At 34.7% G+C, this 23691-nt stretch overlaps 1 protein-coding gene across 1 annotated transcript in view; it reads right to left on the bottom strand.

Annotated features, from left to right (window-relative positions):
* The window catches only part of col6a1 (collagen, type VI, alpha 1), a 46092-nt gene that overhangs the window by 11483 nt on the left and 10918 nt on the right, over positions 1–23691 (bottom strand). Inside the window, 14 exon segments of the mRNA XM_051123408.1 lie at positions 10033–10095; positions 11407–11442; positions 11528–11578; positions 11668–11730; positions 11824–11886; positions 16604–16666; positions 18970–19032; positions 19163–19198; positions 19327–19380; positions 19740–19802; positions 20374–20436; positions 21668–21721; positions 23385–23429; positions 23524–23550. Of these exon segments, the coding sequence (XP_050979365.1) occupies positions 10033–10095; positions 11407–11442; positions 11528–11578; positions 11668–11730; positions 11824–11886; positions 16604–16666; positions 18970–19032; positions 19163–19198; positions 19327–19380; positions 19740–19802; positions 20374–20436; positions 21668–21721; positions 23385–23429; positions 23524–23550 (744 nt within the window).

Raw genomic sequence — 23691 nt, 5'->3', positions numbered from 1 at the left:
CCTTCAAGTTCTGCATAATTAAGGGCGTGACCACCACTGTCACCACCGCCGAAAATTACTGGTCTTTGCGGCATTGTTTAACAACCAAAAAAAGCATGTCCTAAAGCAGACGGTAAGTTTGGTAGATTGCGCTGGTCATTTTGGAAATGATCTAATTGCATTTGTGTTCTTTAATGTGCGCATTTTCAGTAAATTACACGCAGAATTTTCCCCTCCCATCGGTGCTTTTATGGAATTGCACTCTAACGCTAATTTGACCTGTTTAGTAAATTTGGCCCATAAAGTCAGAAATTAAATGCAAATTTTAATAAGAACTGCAAGTTAATATTTTGCGACTGAATTTTTTATCGTACAAAAAGGTAAAATACCATGAAATAAAAATTTTTAAAAAGGTAATCGCAAATTTTTATCTCATAATTCAGACTTTTTTCCTCACACTTACGAGTTTATATCTCACAATTCTGACATTCCTTTAATTGTGAGTTTACAGTATACTGTGATTTATAATCTCCCAATTATAAACTTGCGATTCTGGCATTTTGACTTTAATTTTGACTTTAATAAAAAAAAAGAATTGCTTATTTCCGTCACGGAATAAAAAAAGTAACAATGACGGTTTATCTCACAATTCTAACTTTTTTTAGTTTATGTCTTACAAGTTTATATGTCACGATTCTAAATATCCCGCAATTCTAAGTTGCAATGAGTATGATAAAAAGTCACTATTTCCTTTTTATTTTTTATTCTTTGGCAGAAATTAGATTCCTATGGAAGCCCGTTTCTGCCACTGAATAAATGTAAAAAAAAAAAAAAAAAAAAAGGTATTGTGACTTTTTATCTTACAAATCTAATTTTTTTTTCTTAAAAATTGCAAGTTTACATCTCGCAGTTCTGACTTTTTTCTTGTGATTGCATGATACAAATTTGAAATTGGGACTTTTTTTTCTCAGAATTGGGTGATATAAACCCACAGTTGCAACTTCCAATTCTAAGAAATGACGTCAGAATTGTGAGATATAAACTTGCAGTTCTGACTTTTTTTTTTAGAATTGAATGACATAAAGTCAGAATTGCAAGATAAAAAGTCAGAATTGTTGGATATACTCACAACTGCAATTTTCTAAGAATTGTGGATAAACTTGCAATTGCGACTTGTGAAGTCTAATTCCGAAAGGGGAAAAAGACTGATATTTTCTCAGAACTGCAATTTTATATCTCACAATTCTCACTTCATAACTCGTAATTTTGTTTTATAAAGTCAGAATTGCGAGATATAAAAAATATTGGAATTGGACTTTATAACTCACATTTGCAAGTTTATATGAATAAAGTCGCAAAAGTCAAAATTGCATGATATAAACTTACAATTCTGAGAAATAAAGGCTGAATTGTGACTTTATTTCTTAGAATTGTGAGTTTATATCATGCGATTTTGATTTCATAACTCACAATTTTGAGTTTATATACCTTATATCTCGCAATTCTAAAAAAAAAAGTCAGAACCGTGAGATAAAGTCGCAATTACCTTTTTTATTTTTATTCAGTGGCAGAAACGAGCTTCCACAGATTCCATATCAAACAGCCTGGTTGCTATAAGCTATTGTTTCAGACTAAGCGACAACCTTCGGGTCTCTCTCTTGAAACCAACACGATCGTGACTTAAACTGCAATTCATCAACTGGCCACTAGAGACTGGCTCCAAAACTCTTCCATTTAAATTATATTACGCCTTCAAGTTCTGCATAATTAAGGGCGTGGCCACCACTGTCACCACCGCCGAGCTAGGCGGGTGTGGTTTCAGCAACCAACTCCCCCCATGTCCCGCCTCTTTGCCCATTTTCGATTATGCAGGAGTGATGCGCGGTGACGCGCTGCTAAGACAGCGACTGTTGGCTCCGCCCACTTTGGCGTTCCAAAAACCTCTTCAGAAACCTACGGGTGACGTCACAGACATTACATCCACATTTTTTTGAGTCTATATTTCAGACACAGTTCAGTTTAGCTCTATATAGCAACAAAACGAACACACGAGTTAGCATGCTAGCATGCTACTATGCTACAGGTGTTCTGAGTGAATCATAGCATGTTGCTATTTTGGTGTTCTGGCTGTTGCTATCATGTTCAATTAATTCTAAAAGTAAAAACAATGTTTGATAAATTGCACCCTAAGTATGAGAAATAGTGGTTGCCTTAACAAAAACCACAAATAACAGAAGTCTTCATAAACAGAAAGGTCAGCTGCGTGTAAAGTTTAAACTTCCGAAACACATATTCTGCAAAATGTTTAGATATCACATAAACATTGCGTTTGATTAATAAAGGCCTTTCTGTAGCCCAAATTTTCAAGTGTGTTAAATCACAGCAGTTTAACTTTAAACTATAAATCACTGTTTGTTTCAGCTTGTTAAAATTGTTCTTCCTTCTGCGTTATTCTGGATAGTATTCCCTCCAAATCTGATGTTTATTATGAAGAGCCTCAAGCCAGTCTTTAAGATTCAGTTGTAAAACACATGGTAAACATTTTAATTTATGGCCTCTGCAATTCTGCTAATGATTACTTTTGGAATTAAAGTCAGTTTGCTTCTTTTTGATCTTTGCACAAGCAAACACATGTTTCCATCATCTAACTGAATCTTAGCATGGTAAACTACTCAAAGCATTTACAGGGGGTCTTTAGTCAGTAAAATTAAACCCTCCAGAACGAGCACTAGCCCAGGATCTTGTGAGTAGTTGAAGAGAGTTACAGAGAGGTGATAAACACGTTTCTAATTATTGTAAAGTGTGTGTGGTTGAGCGCATCTGTCTAAAACCATTGCCTTTTAGATGCCAAACATCCTCAAAGTGATCTCTTCTAGCTAAACAACTCAGCTGTCTTCCGAAATTTGTCTGAATACCATTTATAAAACAGTGCATGCACGTTGCATTTTCAGGCTTGCAACACTGGCTACTACAGAAGACAACAAGTCCGAGCAAGTCCATTTAATACTTCATTTAAATACACTAAATATAGGAAACATCAGCAACCAATTATCAGAACTCTGCAGAACAGTTATACTGTATGTCTTTAACAGAAAGATCACTATGTGTAAACAGTTTACACACATCTGCTGCAAAATGTGTGGCATGTAAACATCCCGTATGATTAATGAAGGCCTTTCTGGAGCCTAAACGTTCAAGTGTGCATTTAATCAATCACTGCACAACAAACAAACAAAAAACCTCTATTCTCTTACTGTCTCTCTTTTGGTGTGAGACAATATTTTTAAAATTAGAACATCATTTCTAAAGAAAGAACCATGAAAAGTCGGACAGCTGCGAAACAAATCTTCCACATGGACGTCTCCACCACTTCCTTGACGTTTTTGGTTTTGCACGGACAAAGACAAACACTGTGATGAATAGTGAAGCTGTCTGGGCGTTAGATCACTAAAAATCGACTCCAGATGACTGGAGATGAAAGCTTGCGAGCATATGTATTTATTGCCATTTTGTGTACAACCACAATGAAGTGACTCAAATTGTTTTGATGTGAAAAATTAAACATGAGCTCAGCGCTTTGATATAAGCATGTGTGGTATGTTTACAGCCGTCAGTCACCTCGTCACTCAAGGTCATTTTATATCACGGGACATATCGCGATATTTTTGTATGTCTTATTTCTACTACCACACAATATAGCATCATACTGCTAAGTCTTACAACACACGTTCCAGATAAGTAAGTGACATTATGAAACGCAATCTACAGTATGAGTGACATTACAAAATGTTTGAAGTCCATGCTTTTGTCCTGCTCTACAATTTATTCCACTGGGGTCTTGAATTACAAAACAAATATCTTAACATCTACCCGCTGATTACATCAAATGAAAACCGAGCACTAAACTTGGTCTAAAAAGAAACCGCTGCTATCTTAATCCTGCAGATGTGCAAAATTGCCAAAATGATCAAAGCACTAAAGCGTGTGGGCTGTTTTCTCAACATTTACACTGCAGAAGTGCACAGCGAGACAACGTAAACAACAATATTAGCCGTCATATCTGAAGTCGGCTCTCTGTCAAGTCCCTGCAGACTTCTATGTCCTGATGGGAATAAGTTTAAATGATGAATGCACAGGATAAAACTCTGTTTTCAGGCTACTAGTGGTTTTTCTGAGCACTCCAGATGGACAGAGCAGTTTATTTTGGGTTGAAATCTGAATATTTCTACTTGCAAACACAGACATGGCAGAGAATGATTGCATCTTTGAGATGTTTGTACATGTGTGCGATCAGAAAGGTCGAGAAACAGCCATAGATAAGTACAAGTACAAGTTGCTTGCTTAGAAAAGAAATAGCACACTTTTCTTTCACATGAATTAAAGGAGACCTATTATGCCCCTTACAAGATGTAATATATGTCTAAGGTGTCCCTAGAATGTGTCTGCGATGTTTCAGCTCAAAATACCCCACAGATCATTTATTGTTATTATTTTGAGTAAAAGCATAAACACACTGTTTTCATGCATGTCTCTTTAAATGCAAATGAGCTGCTGCTCCCCGCCCACTTTTTTCAGAACAGGACTGTTCCTTTACAGCTCATACTTCAGATACTCTGCTAAAAACAACTGTTTGGTTTTGCTTATCATGTCTATCACGCTGAAATCATGCGTTTTAAAGCCATATGATTTTACATTTCAGATATGTGATCCTGGACCACAAAATCAGTCAGAAGGGTAAATTTTTTGAGATTGAGATTAATACATCATCTGAAAGCTGAATGAATAAGCTTTCCATTGGTGTATGGTTTGCCAATATTTGGCTGAGGTACCACTATTTGAAAGTCAGGAATCTGAGGGTGCAAAAAAACTGAATATTCAGAAAATCACCTTTAAATTTGTCCAAATGAAGTTCTTGGCAATGCATATTACCAATCAAAAATTTAGTTTTGATATATTTACAGTAGAAAATTTACAAAATATCTTCATGGAACATGATCTTTACTTAATATCCGAATGAGTTTTGAAAAAAAAAGATAATTTTGACCCATACAATGTATTTTTGGCTATTGCTACAAATATACCCATGCTACTTAAGACTGGTTTTGAGGTCCAGGGTCACATATAAGGTTTTCAGAGCACACACATCCAAAGCACGCACACAGAAAGCGAATGTCACTCAGCATGTGAGAACTAAACGAAGTACTTCTCTTTCACGTCTTATTGCGCTTGAATTGTCAAACACACACAGTTTATGCTAAAAACACACAAGTTGCAAAAATGTCAAACTATGTACTAGCAAGCACAACTAATACACCTCAAAAAGTACTAAATGGATAAAGAGAAGTTACTGCAGTGGCTAAATCAAGTGTCTTGAAAATTTTTGCTGACAGGGCTCTACAGTACGACCATTTCAGTCGCAAAACTACTGTGTGCGACTATGAACAAATATTTAGGAGCACCATGTGCGAGTGACCCGATCAGCATATTTGTGTTTGTGCTGAGGGGAGCTTCAAAGGTTTCTATGTATTTTTGAAATGTTCAGTAATGTATTAAAGATATCTTGCGAATCATTTCATAAAGTGTAGAGAGAGTGTAAATAAGAGATTCATTGTGCAGTGTAGAGAACTTCATTGATTATAATGGAACTTCGTGAGATACCGATTAACTAAAATGAGTGACAGCTTTTAATGACTTTTAAGAGAGTTTGTAAATGAGATATCGATTCAACAGTTAAATAAACAAGAAGTTAATATTAAGTGACTTACATTGTCTGACTATAACACTATTGCCTGATTATGCTCTATTTCGTCATCAAAAATAGTCTGAAACAAGTCACAACTGAGCTGCTGTGCATCTCCATTTAAACACAGTGGTGTTTCGTTTCTAAATGAACATGCGTTTTTATACGAATCTAGTGAGTCAATGATTAAATTTCCCACTCACAAAGACAGTCACTTGCTTTATTCCTGAATGAATCAGCTGTTTGAACGAATCAAATGAATTAATGATTCAGTAATCAGTGACTTGTTTTAGTTTTAGTATCTTTTCAGTTATTTAAATCATTTAATATTTCTGTATTTAAAATCTTATATTCAAAACATTAATCTCAACATGAGATTATAAATTTGATTGCACTCATGCCACCCTTTAGCTTCATTAATCATGGTGTTCTTCTGTGCTACCTCTGTAGTAATGTTAATACTGATTACATTTGATTGGTAACTTATTCTTTTTCTACTTGTTCTTATTCAGATGTTTTAATTAGAAATTTTAAAAAGCTTAAATATATATATATATTTATTTTTTTAAAGTTAAAAGAGAAAAAGAGAAAAGTAAGCATAGAGCCCTGACTGACCAAATAACGTGCAAGATTTTTATCTATAAAGCCTCCGCTGCAACAAATGTCCTGTTCGCTGTTCTTAAACAACAAATTAAAACTTCACCAGACAGCAACAGTCTTCATTTAACTGACCGAATCTAAACCTCTTTACCACAACTTCCACCATCTAAAATCAATCATCAGGGACAAAAACCAGCACTGTGTCCAATCCTGTGACTCTTCTGCAGCACATTTTGTTTTGTGAGAGTGCTGGAGACCCATTGTTGGACTTGAAGTGTGTGGGGGCTGTTAAAAAATGTAAACCAGCTGAGGAGTCTGGCTTTAGAAAAGTGTTAAACATGAATTTCCAATGAATTTCTGTTCTGTTTCTGATTTTGTTTATCCAAAGCAATGTGAATTATTACACGTCTCTAAAAAGATGTGTTTATTAATGCAAGCATTCAGCAATGACAATGTTGTTTACCCTGTGTGAATTTACCAGGGAAAAGAAACTTGAAGCTCTGATGTGATTTTCTCACAAAAAACTGGCAAAGTCAAGTTTCTTAAGACTTCCTTTCTAGTTGTTTGAAACTAAGGTAAATAAAAACAAAGCCTACTTTAAAAAAACAAAAAAAAAGATTAGCCTCTTAAACTTTCCTTGAATCCATGACAACATGAAATACACAGCTGCCTGAACTCGACACTGGAAACAGCGACCAAAATGCTGAGAGAGGCTCCAGGACTCTTCATGATGTATGTGTGACCGATACACAAGAGAGCAAACCAGATTGTAAAAGTTCGTAATTTACTCACCCTTATGTCATTGCAAACCCATAATTCTTTGGCTAATCTTTAAAACACTAAGCCTATATGGCTTAATATAATGTAAATGTATAACGTATAGTATCTCTTACTGAAATGTGTAGTAGAAAACCCATAAAAGAGTTACGTTATTTAAAAAATCCACATGGATTTATACATATTTTAGACTATGGGAGGCACCATTATTTTGATGATGTAAAATGATTGCACTTGATGAGTGACTGGCGCTACCTGTTGCTATTGTTACCGCAACACAACTCGGAATAAGCAAATAAAATACTGACATGATTCCACATTGTGCAACTTCTTGGCTGTAATTTTTAGTCGAAGGGCAACAAGAGAAGCGATATAAGTCTTCACTGCTTTCCTAGCGATAAGAAGTGAAGTAAAGAATCTGGAGAGGCCTGTGAATCAATAAAACTTTCTAAAGACCCATGTCTTTGTTCTCTCCACTTTAGCCCTGATGCCATTAAGCCTTTTAGTAGACCACAGCTATTGAAAGAGCTTGCAAACGGCAGAGACAAGAAATGCTAGATGCCATCCTGGATGCCGAAGCTTGTCATGACGTCGCAGCCACTGAAGTAGTTTCTTAGCATGGATTTCCACTGGACGTTTAGACCAGTGTTGCCAGGTTTTCACAAAAAACCCCACCCAATTGCTACTCAAAACTAGCCCAAAAGTAGCCCAATCGCATTTTGAGGGAGGGGTTCCCCTGGTAAAATTACCATTCCAGGGGCTAAATATTACATTACTGGGGTTGCTTTAACTCACGGACATGAAAAACAGCCCACAGCAACAGTGTTAAAGGAGAAGTCCTCTTCCAAAATAAAGATTCACATATAATGTATTCACCCCCTTGTCATCCAAGATGTTCATGTCTTTCTTTCTTTAGTCGTAAAGAAATTATGTTTTTTTTGAAGAAAACACTTCTCCATATAATGGACTGATATGGTGCCCCAATTTTGTACTTCCAAAATGCAGTTTAAATGTGGCTTCAAACGATCCCAAATGCGGTTGTAAACAATCCTAGCTGAGAAAGAAGGGTCTTATCTAGCATAACGATCGGTTATTTTAATAAAAATAATACAATTTATATACTTTTAATGCCAAACACTCGTCTTGTCTTACTCTGCCTGGACTGTTTTTGTTTCCGGTTCGTGACAGTTAGGGTATGTCGAAAAACTCCCATCTCATGTTCTCCCTCAACTTCAAAATCATCCTAAATCACTGTTTTACCTTTTTTGTTAAAGGTGTTTGATCTTCTTTGCATGTTCACTTTGCAAAGACTGGGTCACCGACTTCTACAGTGATGTAGGATGATTTTGAAATGATTTTTGAAGTTGAGGGAGAAAATACGGTTGGAAAATACCCTAACTGTCTTGAGCCAGAATACACAGAGTTCATGGAGAGAAAGGCAAGACAAGCAATTGAGATTAAAAAGTATTTAAATTGTATTTTTTTAATGAAAATAACCGATCGTTTCACTAGATAAGACCCTTCTTTCTCGGCTGGGATCGTTTACAACCGCATTTGGGATAGTTTGAAGCCGCATTTAAACTGCATTTTGGAAGTTCAAAATTGGGGCACCAATTTCTTTACGACTGAAGAAAGAAAGACATGAACATCTTGGATGACAAGGGGGTGAGTACATTACATGTGAATCTTTGTTTTGGAAGTGGACTTCTCCTTTAAAGTAGCCCAATTCCGTGGGAAAATTATGGACTTGGCAACCCTGGTTTAGACTACTTTCAGAAAAAAAAATCAATGGTAAGACAGTCGATGCTTATATCCATCGCCCCCTATCAGTATTTTATTTTCTGATTTGTGGTGCGGTAAAAATAGCAACAGGTAGCGCCAGTAGCTCACTGAGTGCAACCATTTCACGTCATTGAAATAATCCTCCCCATAGTCCAAAATAAGTATAAAACAATGTTGATTTTTTAAATAACGCAAGTCTTTAATGGGCTTTCTACTAAATATTTCATATTTCAAGAGATTTAAGTAAGAGATCATTATGTTATATTAAGCCATACAAGTCCCTTTATTAATTTGTGTTTTGAAAATTAAGGAAAGTCTTATGGGTTTATAACGATGTGAAGGTGAGTAAATGACAGGATTTTCATTTTTGCCGAACTATTCCTTTAACAAACACATATGTGACCCTGAACCACAAAACCAGTCATAAAGGTCAATTTTTTGAAATTGAGATCTATACATTATCTGAAAGCTGAATAAATAAGATTTCTATTGATGTATGGTTTGTTAGGATAGGACAATATTTGTCCAAGAGACAACTATTTGAAAATCAGGAATATAAGGGTGCAAAATCAAAATATTGAGTAAATTGATATATTTATGGTAGAAACATGATCTATACTTAATATCCTAATGGTTTTTGGCAAGAAAAATCTATAATTTTGACCCATACAATGTATTTTTGGCTATTGTTACAAATATACCTGTACTACTTAAAGACTGGTTTTGTGGTCCAGGGTCACATATTAAAGAAACGCTCCAAGTTAATACAAGTAATTGATTCCATTTAAAAAAAACGCAGAAATAAATAGTTCAGTTTTAAAACTATTAGCAGAAAAAAATAATCATTGCTGACTGAGAATTACAATTTTCCACAATGATGTCAGCAAATTTTTGCTTTAAGCCGCCCAGTATTTAAACAGAACAGTTGCACATTTCTGATGATACTGCTTTGGATAGTGCTAAACTTGCACTGAACCCAGAACATTCCTTTAAAAGAAGATTTTTATGAAAAACAGGTCAAAAGGGAAGGAAAACAGGGGAAAAGTAATATGCATGCTATGGAAAACTTGGACTAAGAGGAGACTTGGACTAAAGATGCTAAAGAAAAGAAAGAAAAGCGAGTGATGAGCACAAGTGTATCTGAAATGACTCACGTCTGTTCCAGGATCACCTGGCTCTCCATCGTCTCCCTTGGGTCCAGGGGTTCCTTTTCCACCCTTGAAAATGAGAAGATAAAGAAAGTGCACAAGAGAAGAAGAGAGATTAGATCAGAGGAACTGTCTTTGCTGTGTCAGCTCATCAGCCGTCTCCTCTTAACGTCTGGACTCGGAGCCTCAGTCTAGACAATTTACATCTGTTGTGTTTCTACTGCAATACACAATCCCTGCTGTGAGACACATATGCGCTAACCTCTGATGAATCAAGACATTTGTGAATCAACAGTTAGGCATGCTAATAAAAACCACTAATAAATCACACGAATCATTCTCAATATAAAAATCATCTTCCATATGGAGGCTATCTTTTAACCGGTAAACAATTTTGAATTTCATGATAACCACAGACGTGAATTATACGCTCAGTTGTGGAGTACAGGAAATAGGATATTTTCTGATTTAAGCGAAATATTCAAACATTAAAATATATACTCTTCCAGCCAAAAGTTTTTGAACAGTAATATTTTTTATTTTTTTTAAAGAAGTCTCTTTTGCTCACAAAGCCTGCATTTAAAAGTAAAAATTTGAAATATTTTTACTATTTAAAGTAGCTGTTTTCTATTTGAATATATTTTAAAATGTAATTTATTCCTGTGATCAAAGCTAAATTTACAGCATAATTTCTACGTGATCCTTCAGAAATCACGCTGATTTGCTGTTCAGGAAACCTTTATTATTATTATTATTATCAATATTTAAAACAGTTGAGTACATTTTTTTCAGAATTCTTAAATAGAATAAAAATATCCAAAGATCAGCATCAGATCAGCAAATCAGAATATTAGAATGTTTTCTGAAGGATCATGTGACTGGAAATTCAGCTTTGAAAATACAGGAATAAATTACATTTTTAAACATATTCAAATAGAAAGCAGTTATTTTAAATAGTAAAAATATTTCAAAATTTTACTGTTTTTGCTGTACTCTGGATCAAACAAATACAGGCTTGTTGAGCAGAAGAGACTTCTTTAAAAAACATTAAAAATCTTTCTGTTCAAAACATTTTGACTGGTAGTGTAACTGTTGAGGAGATTTGATTACGTCATCCGCAATGATTTATGAGACTAAGAGTTTTTTTGCAACAGCAACTCTGATTAATTGACCTCTCGCCAGAATAATTTGGCACTTCACTGTAAATATTATTTTTAAAACTGAAATGAGCATATATCATTACTTGACAAAATAAATGTGTTATTCATTATCAATCAAAGTCAGCTTCTCAGTGAAAGATATGAATGGGATATTAACTTCTTGAACACTATTGGCTAGTAATTAAAAAAACAGATCTTCTGTAGGGTTCAGGATACTTACAGGTGCCCCTGAATCTCCCCTAGGCCCAGGATAACCCTAAAACAACACAAACACACACTTAAATGATCACTGAACATAAGTTTTGAAGGCAAGATGTTTGATAAATTAAGAGATCTTCTACCTGGAATCCATGGCAGCCCTCAGTTCCATTTCCTTGTGGTCCATCTTCACCCTAAACAGGTAAAAAATCTTTGTTACAGCAATGGACAGCTGCCTTTGGTTAGTTAAAACCAGTTTTAATGATTAACAGGATTAACTCACCCTCTCTCCCATCAGGCCTCTGTCTCCCGGGGCCCCTTTGATTCCTCTGGGCCCTTTAGGTCCCTAAAGCACAGACATGCAACATGGGAAATGTAGATCAGCTGTAGATGCAGCAATACAATAGGTCTGGTTGAAAGACTAGTTAACATTACCCACCTCTGGCCCAGTAAGACCCTCATCGCCACGATAACCTGGTGCCCCTGCTCTTCCTGGCTCGCCCTGTTGGAAATGGGGAAAAATATATTACTAATGTATTAGAATCCCTCTGTTAGAGTTGAAAAAAATACTCTTAAACCAGCCTAAACTAATTTTTCTGATGGTCAGGCTGGTGTTTAGCTGGAAAGACAGCTAGTCTCCCAATACTAGCTAAAAAAAAAAAAGCAAAAGCATATATATATATTTTCCTTTTCTTTTCTATAATAAAATAAATAATAATATATTACTGTGAAAAACAAATATATATATATATATATATATATTTTTTTTTCCTTTTCTTTTCTATATATATATATATATATTTTTTTTTTTTCCTTTTTTTTGAGCTATATGGAAAAATATACATGGAAAAAGGGAAAAAGTATTTTAAAATTATTTTTACATTTCTTTTTTTTAATTAACATATAATATTATAATAATATTATAATGTATATTCTAATAATATAATATAATATAATATAATAATGTAATATAGTAATGTAACATTATTTTATAATAAACTGTAATAACTGTCTCGTTTAACGAATAAAAGTCACTCAAGACTTAAGGGTGTGGACGCTGAAGATAGAAAGCCATTCATAACAACATGACCACATATTGGATTCATGCAGTTATCTAATGTTTAGCTTATTGCTGGCCTTTTTAGTCATTGACTAAAAATACACTTTTGGTAAATGACTCAGTAAATAAAAAAATGTTTTTTTTTGTAGTATTTACTGCAGCATTACATTACCAAGAGGGGAAATCTGACACACGGGCAAATTAAATCAGTAAAAAAGCAGGTTTTGAGAAAGCAGTGGCTTATGAGTTCAGAAACCCATCCAGATTTCCACCTATTTGAACACTTGGTTCTTTCCCATCCCACCCACTCAAACTCTACTGGAAAATACCTCTGCCAGGACAAAACCAATAAAAAACTAGCGAGTTACTTATAGCGAAAACTAAAACTCATGATTCGCTGCTAACTTCGAGCGCAAAAGTGAGCATTTGGGATAACGGCAGTCCTCGCTAGTCGAGTCTAAAGAGCAGCTGGGCTGCACAAACGGCTGTTTTTGAGAAACAACAGATGACTTTGAGAAAACCATGAAACTGAGGAGCCATTTGGGCACGCATGTGCTCCAAACACTCTCATGTAAGCTGCACAGGAAATTTAGAGCCCTGAGAGGCAATGGAAATATGTTGGTCTGTTCGCAGTTGGCCTAGCAGTTTACAAGAGCTGTAGAGAGAAATCAAGTGCTGACAGAACTAGCATGCATGGAGTTCTGTGGTGCAGCTGGTGATGTTGTAAGCCTCAAGAATCCAAGGTTGAATCTCAATAGATTAGCTTGTTTCAGCTGGGAAATCTTGAGTCAGGTCTGGCATGTCATTTTAATAAATGTTACTTAACAACTAAAAACTAGCCAAACCATTAGACTGAGACAAGAATTTTATCTTGAGATAAACACATAAAAGTGGGTTTAAACTGGTCTCCTAAACTGACCAAGCTGGTGGTTTAACAACTGAAAAGTACTTTAAAGGGATAGTTCACCCCAAAAATGAGAATTTCCCTATTTACTCACCTTCAGGCCATCTTAGGTGTATATGGCTTTCTTCTTTTAGACAAATACAGTCGGAGTTCTAAATAGAAAATGCCCTGGCTCTTCCAAGATTTATAATGGCAGTGAATGGCTGTTGAGATTTTGAAGCAAAATAAAGAGCATCCATCCATCATGAAAAGTACTCCACACACTTCGGGGGTTAATAAAGGCCTTCTGAAGTGAATAAATGCATTTGTGTAAGAAAAATATCCATATTTAAAACTTATTTAAAGCAACAGTTAGCGGAAGCTAGAGACTACAAATCATAAAGTTTTAAATATGGACATTGTTTCTTATACAAACACATTGTTTTGCTTCAGAAGGCCTTTATTAACGCCCTGGAGCTGTGTGGACACGTTTTATGATTGATCGATGCACTTTATTGGACTTCAAAATCTCAATAGCCATTCACTGCCATTATCAAGCTTGGAAGAGTCAGGACATCTTTTAATATAACTCTGATTGTATTCGTCTTAAAGAAGAAGGTCATATACACCTAGGATGGCTTGATGGTGAGTAAATTATGGAGTAATTTTAATGTTTGGGTGAACTACACTTTTAAAAATAAAGATTCTTAACTGGCATTGATGGTTCGGTGAAGAACACTGAACATCCATGGAACTCTTCAAATGCAGAAAATGGTTCTTTTAAGAACTGTTCACTGAAGGGTTCTTTGGGGAACCAAAATTGGTTCTTCTATGGCATCACTGCCAAAACACCCTTTCAGAACCTTTATTTTTGAGAGTGTACCCCTTTAAATCCTTTAAAGTCTGCAAGTGTGCAATAAGGCAAGTGTGAAAAACCGGCTTAATCCACCACTGCTTTGTGTCACTGCCATGTAAGAAAAGTCCTAATTTGCTTAAAAGTCATAATTTTGACATATGAAGTTTTGACAAGTCAGTAATGACTATAAAAGTATAAACTTTGTATGTCACAATTAAGACTTTTTATCTCACAATTCTGATTTTTTTATATCATAAATGTGATTTACCAAAATATGGTGGAAGTGGACTTCCATGGTCCAGATCACCTTGTGAGGGAGTAATTTTATTTATTTATTTACTTTTAAGATTTATTTTTGGTGTTTTTATGGCTTTATTAAGATAGGACAGTGTAGTTTGACAGGAAGCGAAGTGGGAGAGAGAAAAGGGTGTGGGAAAGGTCCACGAGCCGGGATTCGAATTCTGGTCGCCCGCAGCGCAATGGCGCTATATGTCAATGCGCTAACCACAAGGCTACTGGCACCAACATGAGGAAGAAATTTATAATTACTGTACATAATCCTTTTCCTTTACTGGTTAAACACAGTAAAAAAAAAAAAAAAAAACAATTTGTTGAGTCAACTTAAAATAATCTGTTGCTGCCTTAAAATTGTAAGTTCAGTCAACTCAATAAGTTTAGTCAACCTGAAATGTTAAGTTGTACTAAGTGACAACTTAGATATTTGAGTTGACTAAATAACAAAAATAGGTTTGTTAAACTTAAAAGCTGGGCTTGTTACCCAATGTTAATTGTTACCAATTTTAATTCGAATGAACTCAAATATCTAAGTTGTCACTCATTTCAAGTTGACTAAACCTTTTTGAGTTGACTGAACTTAAAATTCTAAGGCAGCTGGGTAACAAAATATTTTAAGTTGACTCAACAAATTGTTTTTTACAGTGTACTTAAAGACACAATATCTAAGTATTCGAGTAAGTATTAGAGGTCCCAAATTCAAAACAAACAAAGAAACTAAGGCGTAGTTTGATGATGCAATGATTGAGTGTGGAATCATGGGAGTTGTCATCTTCATCCCCACAGCCGATACAATCCGTCGGGACTCGGGCAGAAATCATGTCTAATGTATTAAAGACTTATTAAGGCCACTGCAGTATGAAGCAGAATGGGACTCAAAGTCATGAAAGCGAAACGTAGACGCTGGAGCGATTGCTAATAAAGGACGAGCGCGATACACGGTTTGAAAGCAGCGGAGCTTTTATTGTGCCACAGTCGACTGCTTCCACGTCTTTCAGTCATGCATATGTAGGAAAAAGCAGCACTGTTTTATCATACTAGATATATTTGAGTGTGTTGAAAATTCTGTTATAAAGTTACTCTATGCATTCGTCACCTGTCTAATCAAATGCATACCATATTAAAGTTGTTGTTTTTTCTCTCTGGATTTAAATATTGTACTGTAGTGCACTGTAGTACATAGCACTGTAGTGCTTTTTGGATATTTTAATAAAAAAATCTTACATATTATGCATTTAATGCAAGGTTCTTTTGTTAAACAGACATCAGCAGCCAGTGAGATGTTCCTCAACATTCAAATACTAGGCCAGTTGCAATACATTTCAGAAACCCTCCTCCTTCCCCAGCTCCACCTGTATAAATCTGCTATGGGTAATTTCACATATGTTATATGTGCGGGGGAATTTCATATATGTCATATGTGTAGCAGCATTATTTCTTAAATGCTAACTGCAATCACCAATCAGTGCTTTTCTATTTGAAATGATCTGTTTCAATGTTATTAGGGGCTGGGTGGAAGAACTTACAGCCTAAATGAGTTTCATACCTGGGGTTGACCCTATATCCTAAAACGACGTCATCTTTCACTACACAGAGTGTAAGATATTTCTGTCAGGGAAGAACATTTGTATGCTTTTAGGTATTGAAGTACATCTGTTGAACTGTATCTGCTGCTCAGTTTTGAGCTCGCCCAGCTGGTCTAACATTGTCCATCTGGAGTCCATCTGACCTTGGGAACTTATATAGCTTTTGTTCTTTCTCCTCCCACTGCCCAAACCGTCACAAATGGCAAAACCACTGGACTGATTTCTTTGTTCCTCAGGTTACCTTCTAACACAGCCCAGAGGTCCAATGATCTCAGTGATTTCAGAGGGCCTCTCAGAATGCCTGTGTCCTGAGGTCATAAGCTTTCATCCTTGTTCAAGCCCTTATGTCTTACAAACTATATAATTCTGCTCTGTATATTTTTGGATTAACATGTAAGGAAGTGTATAAATGCATAAAGATGGAAAAAATGCTTGAGTTTAAAGGTTTAACTTCTTCAGTGTCTTGGTTCAGGCTGAAGGACACAGTCTTAAACACTCAAAATCTGTTTTGTACCACTCGTAATGGTTTTTGTTACTCACCGGCTCTCCGTTTGGCCCTGCTGATCCCTCACGTCCTTGTTCACCCCGGGGCCCAGGTTCACCCTGTCAGAGTTAAAAGATCACATTTACTTCAATTGTGTCATTCTTTCAAAATATTTTTTTCTTCTTGGGTGCATAAGCACCAAAGGCTTAAGATGTCAAAGCAATTTACGGTACAGAACATGCACAGTTAATATCTAGTGAATTAGTATAAAACAGACATGTATATCTGTGCATATATTATATGTCAGATATGTTTAATTTATGAAAATGTGTATTTGATTAATAAGTGACTCATTAGAGCCATTTCATTTATTTGTAGGAATACTGTGTGTCTTTTAAGTCAACATGAAATCAATATGAAACCAATTTACTTTCTTGTAAGCAATTCAGTGTTATTTTAATGCAGAAAAAAATGCAGAAAGATACTGGCAAAATATTTCAGCTGTCTAGTCAGAAATCCAAACTGAATTCACATTATTATTAATAAAAATGTAACGTGATATTTATGTGTTAAATAGACAAAAATTTACATAGAATGTAGAAATATGATCTCAAAGTCATAATTATCACAAAAAAATTAAAACAATTAAAAATGTAAAAAAATTACAATTTAAAAATTGTTATCATTTTAATATTAATTAAATTAATTTAATAGCATAATTTCAACTTTTGTCATAGTTATAACCTATTATGATTCTATACTAGTGGTATGACTAATTTTGACGTTTTATATCATTAATGTGGAGGAATTTACAGCCTAAAATGGACATAGTTTACATTTCTTTTTAAAAATAAAACTATTATGTCAAAGTAGAAATTTTGATGTAAAAGTCATTACTATCACAAAAAGTTTTTATCACTTAATACTGTACCATTAATAGCATAATTTTGACTTTTGTCACCGTTATAACCTATTATATTTTCAACTTTTTTATAACCTAGTATGACCTAGGTATTTCAGCCTTTTATGTGATAATTATGGAGGAATTTACATCCTAAAAAAATGTACATAGTAGAATTTTTTTTTATTAAAACTATGAAAAAAGGTCAGTTTTATGATTTAATATTTTTTCTGTCATAATTATAACTTTGTATCTCATAATTTCAACATTTTATGTGATAACTGTAACCTATTTTGTCATAATTTTGACTTTTTATAGTAATTGTAGAGGAATTTATAGCCTAAAAAATTTACATAATAGAAATTTTTGATTTAAAAAAAACCTGAAAAAGTCATTATAGACATGAGATATAGACATTTTTATGTCTGTATCTCATAATTGCAACTTCTTATGTCATAACTGTAACATAGTATGTGATAATTTCAACTTTTTATGTAGTAAACATGAATTATCTCAGTTATAACCTAGTAAGACATCATTTCGACATTTTATGTCACAATTGTAGAGGAACTGATAGTCTAAAAAATGTGCATAATCGAAATTTTTGACATAAAACTATGACTAAAAGTCAATTTTATGACAATATTTTTATTGTATCTCAATTTCAACTTTTATGTCACAACTGCAATCTAATATATCATAATGTCAACTGTTTATGTCATAAACATGAATTATTTTATAGTTATAACCTAGTATGACATAATTTTGACCTTTGAATTGAATTGTGGAGGAATTTACACCCTAAAAATGTAAATAACAAAAATGTTTGATATAAAACTATGATTAAAAGTGAATTTTATGACATTTTTTATGTCTGCATCTCATAATTGCAACTTTTTATTTCATAACTGTAACCTAGTATGTCATAATTTTGACTTTTATGTCATAAACATGAATTATGTCATAGTTATAACCTGGTATGACATAATTTTGATCTTTTATATTGTAATTGTGGAGGAATTTTCAGTCTAAAAAATGTACATAGTAGACATTTTTTGAAACAAAACTAAGACAAAAAGTCAATTTTATGACAACATTTTTTTTTTTGCAAATTTTACATCATAACTGTAAACTGGTATGTCATCATTTTGACTTTTATATGTAATAAACATCAATTATTTCATAGTTATAACCTATTATGACAATTTTGACCTTTATGTCATAATTGTGCAGGAATTTACAGCCTACAAAATACATACAATAGAAAGTTTTGACAAAACTACAAAGTGACATAAAAAAAATGTTGTCGTAACTTTTATCTCATAATTTCAACCTTTTATGTCATAACTGCAACCTAGAACATTTTATGTCATAATTATTAAGGAATTTATGGCCTGAAGTGTTTCTGATGCTCAGGTCCACAATGGCTTGTGAATGTCATTTCAAGTTCACTTTAACTTTAACAATTGTGTTTGGAAGGGATGCATTATGGGATATTTTCTAAATGCGACATATACTCACAGGGTCGCCTCTGGGCCCTCTGTTACCACGGGAACCTTGTTCACCTTTCTCACCAGGTGTGCCCTGTAATAGAAAAACACATCAGTTCAGATCACCTGCATATAAAAAATGCAAAAAGACCCACATCTGCAAACAGCATAAAACACAACCATTCACACTTTAAGCTACAAGGACAGAATAAACGCTTCCTTACTCTCTCTCCTCTTGGGCCATCTGGTCCGGGTGGTCCCTAAAAAAAGAACAGGAAATGGAAGAACTGTTAGATAACACTAAAACCAGGTCTGCCGCACATTACTACAAATGCATGTTTAAAATCCAAGTCTTTAAAAAAAGTGTAAAAAGAGTGAAAACACTTACGTCATCTCCTCTCTCGCCTTTATCGCCATTGCCTCCACGAGGACCCCTGTCTCCCTGAAACAACAAACAATGGGATTGCAGATAAGCCAGTGTCCTTTGAATGTAGCTACACTGTAAAAATTCATCAGCATTAGTGAATCATAACTAACCTAGACTTTTAAAAATAAAGGTCCTTCACGATGCAAAAGAAGAAGCTTTTTTGCTTAAATGGTTCCATAAAGAACCTTTAACATCTGGAGAACCTTTCTGTTTCACAAAAGGTTCTTTGTGGCAAAAGAAGGTTCTTCAGATTATAAAAAGGAACCTTTGACTAAATGGTTCTTTGTGGAACCAAAAATGGTTTTAAAGCACCTTTATTTTTAAGAGTATATGTTAAAGGTTATGTTACATTTACCAGTTAAATTCCTCCATACCTTCGCACCTGAAGGCCCATAGTTTCCAGGTCTTCCTGGTTCACCGTTTCTGCCAGGATCTCCCTGAAAGCAACAGTCAAACCCATAAGATATGCACCTAAGATGTTTTACTTTTGGAAATTACTCATAAAAAGGTAATATCATATATTGTATCTCTTTAAGACGGCACTTAAGTCTTTAGCGTCACAGATGTTTTTGGTTTTCTTCTGAGTAACATATTCAACAATCTCACAATCTGAGAAAATGTCTCAAATCATGCTCAGATTTGCCAAAATAACAAAGTCAGAGATCTTAGTATAAACTTTCTCATCAAATGCTGGCCAGATTTTTTTCTTCTTTTTTTACTTTTATTCAGTAATGATGCATAAAACTGATCTGTAAGTGACTTGTACATTGTTAGACAAGATTTCTGTCTCAAATAAAACCATCAAAAAATGATTAAGCAGCACAACTTTTTTCAACATTGATAATAAATGTTTCTAGAGCAGAAAATCAGCATATTAGTCTGATTTCTGAAGGATCATGTGACACTGAAGACTGAAGTAATGATACTGAAAATTTCACTTTGCATCACAAGAAGTCTGATCTTGATTTCTAACACTTTTAAATCAACCCTTCTTTCGTATCCTCTTACTCTTTGTCCTTTGGGTCCATACGGGCCGGGGTCTCCTTTAGGACCTGGTTCTCCTTGCAAGCCCTTCCAGAAAAAAATAAAAAGTTTATTTATGAATAAACAAGAAGAACATACGGCCAAATATCCTACTTTTCTTTTAGCATATTCTTTACTACATTATGCAAACAAAGTACAAACAATGTGCAGAGTTGAGAGAACAGCTTAGATGTCAAATTTGGTAAATGTTTGCCTGCTCATGAGGCAAATATCCTACGTCCTGCTCTCCAGATGCAGGCTGAGTGGAAACAGCCGCTTGTAAAACTGATTGACAGACTGCGCAGCCCATGAACGTTGCTCAAAGGGACGGGAACAACTATAGTCTTAGCGAGGTGATGTTTTATAGGAGAATGAGATCCAGTTTCGCAGCCAATTAGATTCTGATATCTAAACGTGTGGATCTATAACTTAATCTATAAATCTCAAATGCATCCAGATCAATAGAAGCTCAAATGCATATGGATTAAAGGAATATGATGTGAAAATGCAAACATGCATTCAGCTGACAGACACGCAAAAGCGCTATAAACACTTTCTCTAAGTATAAAACCTGCTACAAATCTCATCTTACAAGTTTCTGTATGCACAAAATGAAGATTTCTAAAAAGATATTTTTGCACTATGACCTATGCAAATTTTACATTATAAATCCCATTTTAGCAGATTTATAGATAGACATGCACAAGTGTAATTCCCTACTCTGTGTCCTTGCCAAAATAATCATATATGTGACCCTGGACCACAAAACCAGTCATAAGGGTCAATTTTTCCAAAAGTGAGATTAATACATAATCTGGAAACTGAATAAATAAGCTTTCCATTGATGTATAGTTTGTTATGATAGGAAATTTAGAATCTAAATATTGTGAAAATTGCCTTTAAAGTTGTTCAGATGAAGTTCTTAACAATGCATATTACTAATCAAAAATTAAGTTTTGATAGATTTACAGTAGGAAATTTACAAAATATTTTCACGGAACATGATCTTTACTTAATTTCCTAATGATTTTTGGCATAAAATAAAAATCAATAATTTTGACCCATACTATGTATTTTTTTGGCTATTGCTACAAATATACCCCAGCGACTTAAGACTGGTTTTGTGGTCCAGGGTCACAAATGGAGTTTACAACATGTTTTATTATGCATGACCTCATCTTTATATAATCTCCATATGCATGTTGTCATCCACACATTATATACTAACACATTTAATGGTACAAGAAACCAAAAAGTTACAGGTAATAGTTATACTTACATCTGGCCCCGGTGACCCTTTGCAGCCTGGAAGGCCAGTGAATCCCGGCTCACCCTATGAAATGTAATACAAGCACACAAAACATAAACACTCTTCTTCCTGGTGGGAGTCAAACACCCTGAACTGCATGTAATTAACTCAAGGCTGACATCATGCAAAGAAAGAGTGAAGAAAGTATTAAGGAGAGACATTACAAATCAATATTGCATGCAATGGAGACAACGAAAAGATTTACATGCTGTAAATCACACCGTGATAAAGTTTTACTGTGAACTCATTTGTTTCATGTGCAGATGGGGGAGTGAAGTCGAGGGACTGTGATTTGTTGAGTGGAAAATGCCTTGGAAAGAGTTACAGTACATGTTGAGAACTAATTGAGGAGCAAAACGACCTGAGGATGAAAACAAAGTGAAGTCAAGGGTCAGAGGCACAACACTAGGCTGTTTTCCCAAAAGGCAGACACACTTAAAAAGACACAAAGCAGAAATTTAAGAAGTGTCAGACAGACAAGAGAGATAGCCATGCAATGTTGTCAGTATCTTTTGTTTACATACTGTTAACCTGACACGGGATGCCAGAGAAAGCAGAACAGGAAGATGAGAGAGAAATGATATCAAATCTAACAGCAGTATATTATTTGTCAATATTAAATCCATTTATTCATTTGATTTCAAACCTGTTAAACTTTTATACATTCATGGAACTCAAAAGGAGATACTCTGCAGTAGTGTTCATGTTGTCACCCATTTTTTATTTAGTCTTAGGCCCGGTTTCACAGACAGGGCTTAGCCTAAGCCAGGATTAGGTCATAGTTCAATTAGGAGATGTAAGTCATTTTTATAAATGTGTCTTAGGAAAAACATCGCTGGTGTGAATCTTAAGACAAAACAAAGGCACTGATATATTTTAAGATCAGTTAGTGCAAGTTTCTTTCAGTTGAAACATTTCAGACTTACATTTTGGTCTAGGACTAGGCTTAAGCCTTGTCTGTGAAACCAGGGGTTAGTCTTTTAAATTAGTCTTAGCCTTGTGTCAGATGTGCTTTTTATTTATCACATTTAGTCAACCTTGTCCTATTTTTGTTTAGTCAAGTTTTGGTCGACTAACTGTCAGAGCATTTCAGTCTAGATTTTGTCAGTGAAAACTTTCGTCACGCTAACGGTTAAACCATTAATTATTTGTGCTCAAAATTATAATTGCAATGATTGTTGTCATTTTAGAAATTAGTTTTGAATTTTGCACTTTTACCAATAAGCACAAACCAACAGAATGTCGACTCATGGTTTATTTTAACTAACCCATGGCTAGATTTACTAACGGCTTGCGGCAGCGCAAACTGTCTTTTGGCATTAAAATAGTACTAAAGATATACTAAAGACGTGCAGTGAGGAATTAGCGCTGAAAAGGCGTATATATGCATTTGTATTTGAATTTTTGGGTAGAATATGTCACAGTTTACTTTATTTTGCTATCCTCACTTACACTAATTAACTATAATGTCCTGCACCCATTAGTAAAAAATGATATCTGGTGTCTGAATCATTTTTGGCTTGACTGTAGTTTATTTTATCCAAGTTTTTAAGCAAACATTACGCAAAATGTCTCCTTTTTGGTTCCACAGATGAAGAAAAATGATACAGGTTTGGTAAATGATGACAGAATCTTAATTTTTATGTGCAGTATGCCTTCAAAATAGGAAGAGGACATAAGCACTTACCTTGCGTCCATCTACGCCATCAAGACCATGTTGACCTTTGTCTCCCTAAAAGCAGAATTGGGTCAATTCAGCACGATAAACAAGTGGTAAAAACTGGCAAGATTGAATAATTAAAGGGAATGCCAATAAATAAGCTCACCTTGAAGCCTTTATGACCTCTCTCTCCCTGCAGATAAAACACAAGTGCATTTGTGACGTTTTGCAGTTGCAGAATGAATTATGAGATAAAATAATCGACTGCAGACTCTAAGAATGTGCTTTTGATAAAAACGCCCGTCGAATCTGCAAGGAAGCGCTGTCTCTTTTA

The sequence above is a fragment of the Labeo rohita genome, chromosome 11 (assembly GCF_022985175.1).
Source record: "Labeo rohita strain BAU-BD-2019 chromosome 11, IGBB_LRoh.1.0, whole genome shotgun sequence".
Taxonomy (NCBI): domain Eukaryota; kingdom Metazoa; phylum Chordata; class Actinopteri; order Cypriniformes; family Cyprinidae; genus Labeo; species Labeo rohita.
This window is presented reverse-complemented; position numbering and strand designations above follow the sequence as displayed.